At 36.7% G+C, this 14,084-nt stretch overlaps 1 protein-coding gene across 1 annotated transcript; it reads right to left on the bottom strand.

Annotated features, from left to right (window-relative positions):
- Positions 1 to 12,642: 12,642 nt before the first annotated feature.
- Positions 12,643 to 13,768, bottom strand: LOC105223766 (uncharacterized). The gene has a single exon (XM_011201596.4). It carries the CDS (start codon positions 13,455 to 13,457, stop codon positions 13,098 to 13,100), a length of 360 nt encoding a protein of 119 aa, XP_011199898.2. The 5' UTR covers positions 13,458 to 13,768; the 3' UTR covers positions 12,643 to 13,097.
- Positions 13,769 to 14,084: the final 316 nt, after the last annotated feature.

Genomic DNA, 14,084 nt, shown 5'->3' with positions numbered 1-14,084 from the left:
TGATCCTGTTTCTTCTTGTGGTCTACTACTAGATAGCTGGGCCACGCGGATGCTCGTCCAACGCTGGGCCAGCACCGGCACCTGTGCGGTTGCAAAAGCCTTCTGGCCCAGGATAGATCGTCTGAGATCCAATAATCTCTTAGCCCTCAGTAAGGCTAACCTCTCATTGTTAGTGGGTTTTTTAACAGGCCACTGTCCTATTGGCCTACATGTGGTAAGAATGGGAATCTTAACGGATGCCGACTGCAGAAGCTGTTTGGAAGAAGATGCGGTAGAAACAAGCCAGCACTTCCTGCTTGACTGTCCCGCTTTTGGGAGGTCAAGACTCAGACACTTGGGGACGCATACCTTTGGACATCCCACCGAACTGGCGGGTGTTGAAGTTAAGCGTCTGTGTAGCTATGTATTGGCTACAAAGCGTTTTGCCAATATGTAAGTCCGAACACGGGAGTTCCTTTTCAATGGCATCACAAAGGACTAATTGTTAGTCTACGTGGGATCTTTGATCAGCCATCTTACCTAACCTAATCTAACCTATAGCAACAGGTTGCAAGAGTATAACAAATAAGGAAGGTCTAAGTTCGGGTGTAAAATTTAAGTTCTTCTGAGTTCGTTGAATGGTTGAAGGCCGAATATGAATGCAATTGTTCTAGATCTTAGCTGAAACCCCATACTCCTAATATAATGTTGCTCTGGTTGACTTTTCCTCATATATCCAATATATTGTTATTTCGAGTAGTTTTAGGTGTTACATAACCGTTAGATGAACTAAAATTTTAAAAACAATGGCAACATGATGCGAGAGTTAAAATCTTATAGTTTTTAGACATATACATATGTACATAAATACTTTTTATTTACTTATATATTTTTCTTTTGCGATAATGAAGGGAATTCTCAAAAACTGATAAGCGTAATAAAAGTATAGAATAGACTATTAAAATATTATAGGTCAATCATTAAAGAAATATTAATAATAAAAAAAAACTCGTTATTGGCTGTGTTTTTGTGTACATACTTGTAGTGCATAAGATCATACTTGTATGTATGATCAAAAGCCTATGTGCTCACAACAATTTCATCAAATTTTTGTTAGTTTCTGATTTGAAATCAAAGCCATCTTCCATACACCACTAAATTGAACTCTCCTCGCTAAATTGGAGCTCTGCTTTCTAAGCAAGAAATTTTCATAAGAAAGCAGCAAAAAAAAATTATTCAGTAACTAACAGTCAGTCTATTAGATTTATGGGATTAGGGGTAGTCTAAAAGTACGAGTATATAGTAATACCTTAGAAATATTCTCTAATATTGAAGTAAATCCGACGAAGACTTTTGGAGTTATCCAATAATAAGCAACAGGTCCTCGGGTCTATTCTAGTTAGACTTTCCCATAGCTCCTGCATACCTATTATAAAGATTTTGAAACTTACGGGTGACTTTATACCGCGTATATAGAGTAATATATGAGTTATGTTAATAAAATTGAGAGTTTGTGTTTTTCTCACAACGGTGCATCTTTGTGTTTAGAATGGAGAAAATCTAATGGAAACTCGCCCTGGGCCCCATATAACTAACAAGCCTTCGGTATTTCAGGGTACTTCCTTGGCTTTAATGTAAAATATTCGGTTATACCCGAACTTAGCGCTTCCTTACTTGTCTTCCTATTATAGTTGTTGTGGAGGACAATACACCGATTAAAGCGATCTTCTAACTTTTTCTTAAACCCGCAAAACAGGCACTGAGTGTCAGATTAGGAAAAAGTATTGAATATCGAGGTAATTCGAAACAATTTTGCCACCATTTTCATTGAATTGAGACATACGGCATTGTCTCGATTGCGATTTCTACGACACATTTTGCGTAGAGTCCGAATATTAATTAACAATATGTATGTATTCAGAGTGTCTTCGCTCATCTGATCAATTGCATCTAGGGTCAACCATGATGCCCAATTGAAAAAGGCAAAGGAACTAAGGAAGCTTTTAAGATAATTGAAGTTTTTATTCAAAATATTTGGAAAAACTTTAACTTCGACTGCACCGAAACTATTTACAAATATATGTATAGTATACACTCTACAAGATGTACGACGTCTTCTTCTGGGTGCTACAAACTTCGTTGTAAACTTACCCGGTTCAAGGTATAACAAATCAGGCATTTAGGTAGATTTTTTTTTCTTTTTCTTAGTTCAAGCGACTCGTCATGTTTGCATTTGTTTGTGAGCTTGTTAGCGGGTTTTCCAATAGGGATGATATGAATTCTAAGTGTCGTTACAGCCATTTCTAATACTACATATATGTCATGATCAGAAATTTGTGTTTCATTGTAGTTAATAATGTTACAAGAACACATTATTCAATTTTATTACTAAAATAAATTTTCGACGTAATGAAAATATTGCTGGCGTTTAGGCAATTTGTCAATTCCAAGACGTTCTAAAGAACTGTCTCAAACCACAACCTGGAGGATTTTGAGAAATTTGGGCTTGTATCTATAAAAAATTGTTGTCGTTCAAGAACAGAAGAGATTAGATCACCGTAAACTTCGTGCATTTGCTCATTTTGCCTTGGAACAACTTGAAAACGATAACGATTTTTTTGCGGAAAATATATTCTCTGATGAGGCTCACTTTCATCTAAGAAACTTTCGGTTTTAGTGCAAAGAGAATCCACAAATTATTCATGAACACTTACATTACATTCACCTAAATTAACTATATAGTGTGGTTTTAGCACTGGTGGGATCATTGGACCGTATTTCGTTTGAAGTAAAGCTAGTGACTCCGTTGCTGTCAACTGAAGGCATTATAGATCGATGATATCCAACTTTTTATAACTCCAATTGAAAGAAGTTGATCTTGACAACATCTGGAGCTACCTGCCACACAGTACGTGCAACAACCGAATTATTGTGCGAAAAGTTTGGAGTTTTCATTATTTCAAGAAATTGTGACATTGGTTGACCTCCAAGAAGTTATGATTTAACGCCGTTAGACTACTTCTTGTCAGGTTGTTCTTTAGCAATGAACTAAAACTAATAAATAAAGCTTTAGAAGTCAATATTGACCGTGCCTTTCATGACATATAGTACGACCCGATTTAGTGGAAAAGGTATTAGAAATTTGGATTCAATAACAATTGGTGTATTTTTTTTAAAGAAATCATATCACTCTTATTGGAAATCCCTGTATAACATTAATGTGAATTTCTGCTCAAACGCCCTACAAAGCTTTTAATCCAACTAGAGCATCGAGTACATTTGAAAAAGAAAGAAATGTGTTTACTTGCTGTACAAACAATTGGGTTTTTGTTGTTTTTGTTTTCTCGATATTCACAAATCAGTTAAACGTGTGACATACTTACTTAAAGAAAATGAATATTTGGAATATTTATAGTGTAAAGAAACAATACGTACTAAAAGTAAAAGTAAGGCTTTGCACTGGCTAAGTCGACATACAAACCTTTGTACTTATATACATAATATGTATATAGTATACTTATGTATATATGTATGTAAGTAGGTACATGTGAAAATTATATATAAATTATCATTTTTTCCACACGTTTTTTCTTTGTTTCGCATAAATACCGATCTCAGCTTAAAAATAGCAACATCTGTATTTTATTAGGATTCCCTTCATTCCAGCTTTTCTGCTGACTTTAGTGCGAAAAATATTAATTTAAACACACATCCACACCTCCATTAAAAGTTGTATGTATTTTAATTAAGCATTTCATTTGAAAAGAGAGCAAGCGCCCGTAAATCGTTTCTTTGTATTGCATTTTTATGACACTTCCAACAAATGTAAGCACATACATATTTACATATGTATGTACGCATATAATTAAGCAGATAATCGGAATTATTTTACTGTTTGTGGGAAAAATGTATTTGCTAACAGCGGCTTGAAAAGCCATTACTATAACGATTACACCGGTTAACAGTACGCTTAAAGTTACAACGTGCAAATTCATCTTGATTTTTATACGCTGAACAGGGTTTATTAAGTTTGTCACGAAGTTCGTACCACTTAAAAGGAAACGGCAGAGACCTTATAAAATAAATTTACAAGTATGTACAAAAATGATCTGTGTGGCGAGCATAGTTGTTTTATACTATAGGTATACTACTGTGATCAAATTTAAAGGTGAATTATGTCCATTTCATCTCCTTCGAAGTATCCCCCTCCCGCTGCAATACACTTATGTCAATGTATTTTACAGTCATCATAGCACTTTGAAGAATCCTCCGTAGTGGTGGCCATCAGAGCTTTCTTCGATTCAGCTTTTATATCCTCAATAGAGTCCTCGGAGTGGTCATGTGAATTCGCTGAATAGCCAGAAGTTACACGAAGGTAAATAAGGCGAAAGCAGCGATTGCGACACGATATTATGTAGTTGAAAATGTGACGAAATGATCACGAATGACCAATGCAGCATCAGATGGTGCATTATCGCATTTCTTTGTTCAATAAATTCAGACTTAGCAAAATCGAAGAATTCACTTTTAGAGCCTCACAAAACGACGCGGATCTCAAATACTAATGAATATTTTGATGTGAAATTTAGCATAGCTGTACTAACAGTACTACCAACTTACAGAAAATAAATTTACTGATTCGAAAAACACGCGAAGTATAAATTAAAAATTCACCTTTCACATCACAGTACTCGTAGTATATCCTACACCTATCTGTGCATATGCGAATTAGCCCCCCAGTTCTCTGCCACTTTGTACGCGTCCTTTTCTTCTTAAGAAGTTGCTTATTTATTATGACTGGCAATATCGCTTCACTTTAGCATATACTATGTACATAGGCTGCTATATGTATTTCTGAACTAGGCAACAGTAAGCGTTTCCAGGTGCAATCTGACATTTCCATTGGAAAGTTTGACATTTTTTAGCATAACACCACTCAGAACGTTTTGTCATTTAATCGTGAATTGTTTTATTTACAGGGAATTAAAAAATTCATCTCGGCCAAAAAATGGAATTAACTCGTGAACATTTTCGTCCTATCATTTTTCACAACTTTCGACGTGGATTATCACGACAAGAGTGCATCGATGAACTAAACTCTTTGTATGGCTATAAGCACCATCCGATAGCACAGTGAAAAACTGGTACAACGAATTCAATCGTGGCCAACGCTCGCTCAGAGACGAATTCCGTGAAGGTCGTCCAAAAACAGCCGTTGTGCCAGAAAACATCGATGCCATACGTGAACTGATAATGCAAGACCGTCATGTAACATACCTTCAGATAGAGGCATGCCTATGCATTTCATCCACTAGCATACATTCGATATTGCATGAACACCTGGCCGTAAAAAGGTTTGTTTTCGTTGGATCACGCACAATTTGACAATCGCTCAAAAAAAGGCTCGTGTGGATTGGTGTAAAGAAATGCTGAAAAAATACGATCGCGGTGCTTCAAAAGACGTTTATAAGATCGTCACAGGTGACGAATCATGGATCTATGCGTATGAGCCCGAAACAGCCCGACCATGTGGGTCTTCCAAGACGAGCCAAATCCAACGGAAAAAAAACAAAATAAAAACCATTTCCGTAGATAAATATGCCTATTTTCTTTATTAGGCCAGAAATATATATAGCAGCCCTCGTATATATATGTAGCTTTCACGCAAACTGTTTGATCGAAATCAAATTCTTCTAAAGAATCTTTTATATTTATATGTGAAGGGTATTCTAGATTTGGTGCAAGAGAAGTCAACGATTTCTTTTTTGTTTACATGAAATCAGATGCTTCTACTTGGCTAGGGTTGTTATGAACCTCTAGCGCCTTTTTTTCCCACATTAACCCTAAGTGAAATACAGTTGATGTCCCCAACACCTCAACTAGCTACTAGTTTCTTTTAAGGTGGAATATTCCAGAGATCAATCCGCTGGGTTATAGAGCAAAATACATTCCAAATTTTCAGAAAAAAAATCTTTAGGCACGGGTATTGAAAGCTATTGTAGTATTTTTATCGGCTTTTTTAAGGGTCCCATCATTATACTCTCGCAACAAAGTTGCTAAAGAGAGTATTATAGTTTTGTTCACATAACGGTTGTTTGTAAGTCCTAAAACTAAAAGAGTCAGATATAGGGTTATATATACCAAAGTGATCAGGGTGACGAGTAGAGTTGAAATCCGGATGTCTGTCTGTCCGTCCGTCCGTCTGTCCGTCCGTGCAAGCTGTAACTTGAGTAAAAATTGAGATATCATGATGAAACTTGGTACACGTATTTCTTGGCTCCATAAGAAGGTTAAGTTCGAAGATGGGCAAAATCGGCCCACTGCCACGCCCACAAAATGACGGAAACCGAAAACCTATAAATTCCCATAACTAAGCCATAAATAAAGATATTAAAGTGAAATTTGGCACAAAAAATCGCATTAGGGAGGGGCATATTTGGACATAATTTTTTTGGAAAAGTGGGCGTGGCCCCGCCCCCTACTAAGTTTTTTGTACATATCTCGGAAACTACTATAGCTATGTCAACCAAACTCTACAGAATTGTTTCCTTCAAGCATTTCCATATACATTTCAAACATGGAAGAAATCGGATAATAACCACGCCCACCTCCCATACAAAGGTTATGTTGAAAATCACTAAAAGTGCGTCAACCGACTAACAAAAAACGTCAGAAACACAAAATTTTACGGAAGAAATGGCAGAAGGAAGCTGCACCCAGGCTTTTTTTTAAATTGAAAATGGGCGTGGCGTCGCCCACTTATGGACCAAAAACCATATCTCAGGAAATGCTCGACCGATTTCAATGAAATTCGGTATATAATATTTTCTTAACACCCTGATGACATGTGCGAAATATGGGTGAAATCGGTTCACAACCACGCCTTCTTCCAATATAACGCTATTTAGAATTCCATCTGATGCCTTCTCTGTATAATATATACATTAGGAACCAATGATGATAGCGGAATAAAACTTTACACAAATACGGTATTTGAGCTGAGGTATTCCTTGTGGAAAAATTGTCGTGATCGGACTATAACTTTTCAAGGTCCCTAATATCGAACACGAAGAAGAACTCAGTGGCTAACCTAACCTAACCTAATTTTTCATCGAAAATATCGGTAAATCTCTCAGAATTTAATTCTAATTAATTTTACAGCAAAATAAAAAATATGTAAATGACGGATAATGAAATCTCGATTATCACTTTATCATGCGAGAGTATAAAATGTTCGGTGACACCCGAACTTATCCCTTCCTTACTTGTTTTTATTCGCTATTGACGCCACGCGAAGAGACAATTAAAATTAATTCGTTCCTTTTGGCTTATCCAGAACAAACTTTCCATAGAGAAATAAGTATATAAATTTAACATTTTTTTATGCTTTAAGGCCAGCATAGGAAATATCTTTGAAAATGGTGAATTGTTAGTTCAAAAGGCATGTTCTGCACGGGAGATTTATTTATTTGGAAAAAGTGGATAGACCCCGGCATCTAATAAGATTAATGTACAAATTTGCCTCTCGCTTACATTATTAGAACTCGTACCGACAGTGTGAAAAAAGATAAAATCGGATAATGACCCCGCTCACTCCCCATGTAACGGTTCTGTTAAAAACTACCCAAAGCGCGATAAATTAATTGACTATGCCAGAAACATTAGATTTAACGCCGAGGTCGTACTCGTATGAAAGGGCTGTATGGAAACCAGTATGAAATGGGCAAAATCGGACTTCAACCACGCCTACTTGCCATGTAACAAAAATTAATTATAAATTTCGTTTGATTCTTTCACCTTCCGGTTTACAAATCAAGAAGAAATCAATATAACGGTATAAAACTAGTAGTTTCTTTAAAGTATGCCACCTTATCACCAAAAATTGTTCAAATTTAAGAAAAACTGTTTAAGCCCTAGGTACCGAATATTTGGATCCCAGTACCAAAAGTTGGCCCAGACCGATAGTTAGCTTTTTACCACAAATATCGGTCAATGTGTGAGATATCTAATTGAAGTTCAGCGACAATCCTTTCCTGTCAAAGGTATTTCTGTGTGTCAAAAATGGGTTAAATCGTGTCAATACTTCTCTTAGCTCCCATGTATCTAAACCAACCATTTTCAAACTTCTAGGTGAAATAAATCGGCCAAAATGTGACTTATTTGTATGAAATATTAGTTCCTAAAATGGACAAAATTGGACGAAAACTTGACCCAGCCGCCATTTAACTAATATGTATTAAAAAATTCGATCAACCGGGTGACTTTACTCTACATATATGATTGGTGATGGTACCTTAATGAACCTCAGGAAAATAATTGCTATGTCTGAATTTGTTTGTAAAATTTTTGTCGGTGTCGCGAGGTCCATACGTAGTTTTTCATTAACGTTTGAACTTGCGAGTTGTTTATAGTTAGGGTGTTAAAAAATTTCAAGAAAGCAGAAAAAATTATTGCAAATCAGAATAAATTTGCATCAAAACGCTGATAAAAATCAATGAAGGTATTCATAGAAATCGATTGGCGTTGAATTATGAGGTATCAAGGCAGCCATCTCAAAAATAAAGAAAAACGTCATGCAATTTTAGAGGCACACACATGGAGTTGCAACCAAGAAAACTTTACATAAATCGAATACCCGTTCTTGAGGCAAGGTTGTATAAATGGTTTTTAGCCAAAGGCGCGTAAGTGGTTCATGTAGTCCAATTTTTAAAGATAAGAGGCAAGCTCAAATGGGCAAAATTGCACACTGGAAAACAATTTCATGCAAGTGATGAATGGCTAGCAAATTTCAAGACATAAAACTTTGTGGGGAACCCCTTCAAGCGACAAGTCAGAAATAACACCGTTCATTAATAATTTGCAGGCAAAATTTCGAGCATGCAGCTACATATCCAACGTTTTCACACCTTCGTGTTATCGACTGCGATGTTTGACGCCACGCAAATCTTTTCCTAAATCATCATTGTTAAGGAGCATTCTCTTTTCAGCATCCAATCTTTTGTTTTCGTCGATATCACGATGGAAAACGTTGCAACTTCATGAGCAGAGGCCAAGTTTGCTTGGCCTTTTCGGCGGTCAATTGTTGTAAGATTATTCCTTTATCGTAAGGTCTTGCATTTGTGATTGAATTTTCAAGGCTGCCTCTGTTTGTCCGAGGAATCATTGTAACCGCGATTTCATTCATATTGCCAAACGTCTACTTCGTTAGCCTTCAGATCACGTTGAATCGTCGACTTTCCTTTGCAAAACGTCCACTTGCTTCGAGATCCTCACCGACAACATCAGCGATTTGTGCTGATTTTTCTTATCCTTAATCAGTTGGCAAATCGACAGCTTCTCTTACTAGTTAAACGTATGCCTTTACGTTTCGTTTCCAATTTATTTTGACGTTTCTCACGTGCCAACCAATAAATGTCGTATTGGGAATTGCTTTGGTTCTGTCGTTTAGCGATAGAGTGGCTTATCTACGATAGATTTGCTGACTTGCACTAAGACCTCTTCAATTTTTCTTATGTAAGCAGCGTGGTACAAAGCCTTGACGATCGTTCACCTCTATAACCTGTCCCACCATCTTTATTATTGGAGTTTGTAGCGTAAGCGCGTCACGCTTTTTTTCATTGACACCTTAATGGTGATTTTTCAGTAGACTCATAGAGAGCTACAACACACTCCTTGGCCAGTGATATCGACAACAGCGTTTCTTGCTGGCGACATTTCTAGCTTGCTCTTTAATCCTTGTATTGTATTGCCAAATGCTTCCAAATCAGAAACAATGCTCATGCTTCTTTAGCAATGCTTCAGCGGAGTCTTCCCTTTACCGTAATCATTGCTGGTGGGCTATTGGTTCCTTTTCACGATCCATGAATCCGATTCAATTAGCATCGGCAAAGTATTGTGTTGCTTGTAATGAGTCCTCAAGATCTTGTTTTACGTTGGTTGATCTTCCTTAAGATTGTTCCATTGCTGCTTGCAAAGCATCTTTCCAAGGCGCTGACGAATATCTTCACTAGCAAAAGCTGTTCCTTTAACATATTCTCTCCAAGCTATACATTAAGTAAAAACGAGGTTCGTGATTATTGATTTCGCGCAAGACAACCTGATGTTTTTTAATAAGTTTAACCAGATGACCCTGGATTATTTTATCGTTTGAAGAAAAAGAAATAATAAAGAAAAAAGAGAAAAAAAAAAAAAACCCGATAAACACATTATTGTCGCGGAAACGAAAAGGCGGGCGAGCTGCCGAAAAATAGCTAAGGATAGAATCAGATTTATGTTTTATGCGATGATAGGCATAACTTGATACCATTGATAATTGGTAAGTCCGCAAAACCATTGGAATATGCTAACTCGCAAAAGTCTTGAATGAATTCAGAGATATTCTTCCGCTGGTTCCTTCGTTTATTAACATAGTAAGTTTTATTTTTTGTCTGATGCTATTTTGCTTGCTTAATTAAGCATGGATGAATTACCAAGAGCTGTGCTTATAAAATCTTGGAAAGATATAAAACAGTGGGGGAGATGATTAATATAGGTGTGGGCTGTCTAATATCTAAATTTGAATTATCTATATTTCCGTTGGAAGCGTCCAAATACCATTCGGAAAGTGACAGATATTCAATAACAAATCTAAAATTTACGAACTGGGTCGCTATCGCTAGAAGAAAACTGGTAATATTGAAAGACATTTTTTCCAACGGGTAAGGTCTTCAACCCCATTCACTTTTTACCGAAAAATCATCTTTTCGGACGAGCTCATTTCCACTCGATGTTTACGTGTAATAAGTCAGAATTGTCACATTTGGGGCACAGAAAACCCGCACGTAATCCGTCGAGAAGCCAATGTACCCAGCACGAATCACTGTATGGTGCGGAGTTTGGTCTGGGGAAACATCCGCCCATTTTTCTTCGAAAAAATGAAGAAAGACCGCCATTCCCATCAATTGTGAGCGATATCGCGCATGTTTAACCGAATTTTTCTTCAAGCAAATTGAGAGGAATACTTGGACAACATTTGGTTCCAGCAGGACGGCGCAGTGAGCAGTGAAGACATCGAAAATGGGACGACTACCAAAATACGGAAGATAATGAAGTGTTCGAAGTGTCTGACATGAAGTTGAAGAACCAGTTTATCGAGGAAGATTATGCATAACGAAAGTGAGTTTTCGGAAGCATTTTGAATGCATCAATACCTGATAAGTGGAATGAAATAATGATGTAAACAGATATCACACCTTATTACTACATAGGCGAGCTATTATATTTCTGACTTTGCAATCTGAAATTTCCTTGGAAGTTTGCATTTTTTAGTATAACAGCACTCAGAAATGTTTTGTCATTTATAGTGAATATTTTTATTTCCAGGGAATTAAAAAATTCATCTCGCCAAAAATGTAATTAACTCGTGAAAACATTTTCGTGCATCATTTTTTTACACAACTTTGTCGACTTGGATTAGCACGACAAGAGTGCAATCGATGAACTAAAATCTTTGTATGGCTGGAATCATCATCCTTATAGCAACTGTGAAAAACTGGTACAACGAATTTTAATCGTGGCCGACGCTCGCTCAAAGACGAATTCCGCCGTGCAGGTCGTCCAATAACCAGCCGTTTTGTGCCAAAAAACATCGGTTGCCGTACGTGAACTGAAATTGCAAGAAACGTCCCATGTAACATACCTTCAGATAGAGGCACGCCTATGCATTTCTCCCACCGCATACATTCGATTTGCAGAACCCTGGCCGTAAAAAAGGTTTGTTTCGTTGGATCCCGCACAATTTGACAATCGCTCAAAAAAGGCTCGTGGGGAGGAGGTTGGATTGTCTAAAGAAATGCTGAAAAAAATACGCGGGGCTTCCAACGACGTTTTTTATAATATCGTCACATGTGACGATCATGGATCTATGCGTAATGATCTCCGAAGCAAAACAGCAATCGACCCGTTTTGGACTTCCAGACGAGTCAAATCCAACCGAAAAAAAAACCATTTTCGTTGATAAATATGCCTATTTTCATTATAAGGCCAGAATAATTATAGCCGCCCTCGTAACGCGCACGGAAATTTGCAGGAGTTAATTTTTTGTTACGAGAAAAAGTGAGTCATGCAAATAAATTGATATTTATCTATTAATCCATTTGTTTATTATTCGTGTTTATTTAAAAGTCAAAAACTCTACCCAACGTATGATCAAAAAATTTGAAATTGAGTGCTTTATTAATTACGATTCACTACTTCGAATTACATATACTTATATAAGTACATATGCCCAACATTTTAAAGTTCTGCTATGAGATATGACCCAGTTTAACCAATATTTAAATTTTGTTTCACTCATGTTCCATTTTATTACGTATTTCATTCTTTTCCCTGCAAATTTCATAAAATGTTATTACTTTCTTTTGCATTTTAGGTGACGATCGTTATCCAACTTCCAATAACTCGAAGTTTTTCATAACTGAAACTTTTGAATTGAAAAACCTTAAAATACCAATTTCTGCTGAAAAATAAATGTTTGTATATACATATATGTGCTATGCGCGCAACAGTTAATTACTTATTAATATTTAATTTTCGATTTCATCGCAAACCAAAATTTTTATATACTGTATACAAATAAATATGTACATATATATACTGAAATATGTGCGCGTATGCAGAGTAGAAAGTTTTTCAATATTTGACTTTGCAGAATGAATAACACGTTTGGTTCAATAATATGTTTGTATGTATTTTTATTGGTTTTTTTGCCACTTTCGTAACACTTTTTCAGCGTTTCCGTTTTTATCAAATGACATAATTAGAATTTTTTCACACTAGTGTGCGAAAAAAATGTCCAACATTTTGTTTACTTAAAGACTATTCATTTAACAACTACACTTACATAAAATAAATAATTTAAATTAAATTAAAATAATTTAATTTTATATTTTTGGTCACTCTATCTTTCTTTTCGTACACATTTTGACCTACATACACACACGCACGCGCTAGTGTAAATATGTGTGTATATACGCCAATGAAAGTCGATTCGAAAGTTATATAAATTATAATTGAATGTAATAATTATTACACGGCATACAGGGCACACGGCACCTTTACTTTGTTGGCCCGGCGCCGCTTTAGATATCATCGAAGAGCGCACCAAAGTCGCCACCATCATCATCGTCATCGTAACCGCCGAAACTAAAGAGGCCACCACCATCGGCATTGGGCGGCACAAAAGCGCCATTGAAGGCATCTTCCAGTCGCTCCTCTAGACCCATTGTCGAGGCGAGTCCGTAAATGAGCCGCATGACGACCAGGCGTATAAAATTTGGCGGACTCGTCTCCTTGCCGCTGCCGAAGACAAACAATTGTTTGCTATTATCTGCCGGCGGTGCTGCTGTCGCCTTTGTTTTAGTCGCACGTCCCCACACCAAAGAGACGGCGCTCAGGCTGAGAAGCAGAACCACAACAAACTGATGCAAGAGTTTAGCCATATTTTATGTGTAGACAATATAAACAGCGTAACTGATTGACTGATTGATTGTTATTATGCTAAGCGGTTAGGTAATCTTAGTCTTTTCTATTTCTGCTTATGCAACAATTATTTATACCGTTATACTGCGTAGCGCTGTAAGAACCACTTTACGACTTTGTGTTCACAAAATTGTACTCTTGATCGATTTCTGCGCAAGCGCACCGTGCTTCGCGTCTGTATGGATGGATGTAGCAAAACAAACTGAATATTTTTTGCACCTCAGCAGCGTGTAGCCGCTGGTGCTGCCGTTGCTATTGTTGTGTCGTTTTTGAAATTTCTCCATACTTCCATTTACATTCCATTTTAGCACTTCTTCGTTTAACAAAGCGATGCCGCGCATGCGCACTTTGCATACAGTGTGTGTGAAATGTATGTATGTGACTTAATGACTGTGTATGAATTGGTGGCATTTTAATTGCGCGAAGTCGGGAAGTGCAGGCGATAAAGGTTTTAAAAGGCAATGAGTTAAGTTTCAGAGACATTTTAAGAATGAAATAAGTAGCTGGGAAGAGTTGAAGGGCAATAGTAAAAAAAATATATATATTTAAAAATGCACTAAAATTCTCATCCATTTCAATTCTTTTTT

This window comes from Bactrocera dorsalis, chromosome 1, assembly GCF_023373825.1.
Source record: "Bactrocera dorsalis isolate Fly_Bdor chromosome 1, ASM2337382v1, whole genome shotgun sequence".
NCBI classification, from domain to species: Eukaryota; Metazoa; Arthropoda; class Insecta; order Diptera; family Tephritidae; genus Bactrocera; species Bactrocera dorsalis.
Note: the sequence above shows the minus strand (reverse complement) of the source record. Positions and strands in the feature narration are given on the sequence as shown.

What these genes read in the sequence shown, in the direction of transcription:
- LOC105223766 (XM_011201596.4), bottom strand. Translation starts at nt 13,457, where the DNA reads ATGGCTAAACTCTTGCATCAGTTTGTTGTGGTTCTGCTTCTCAGCCTG.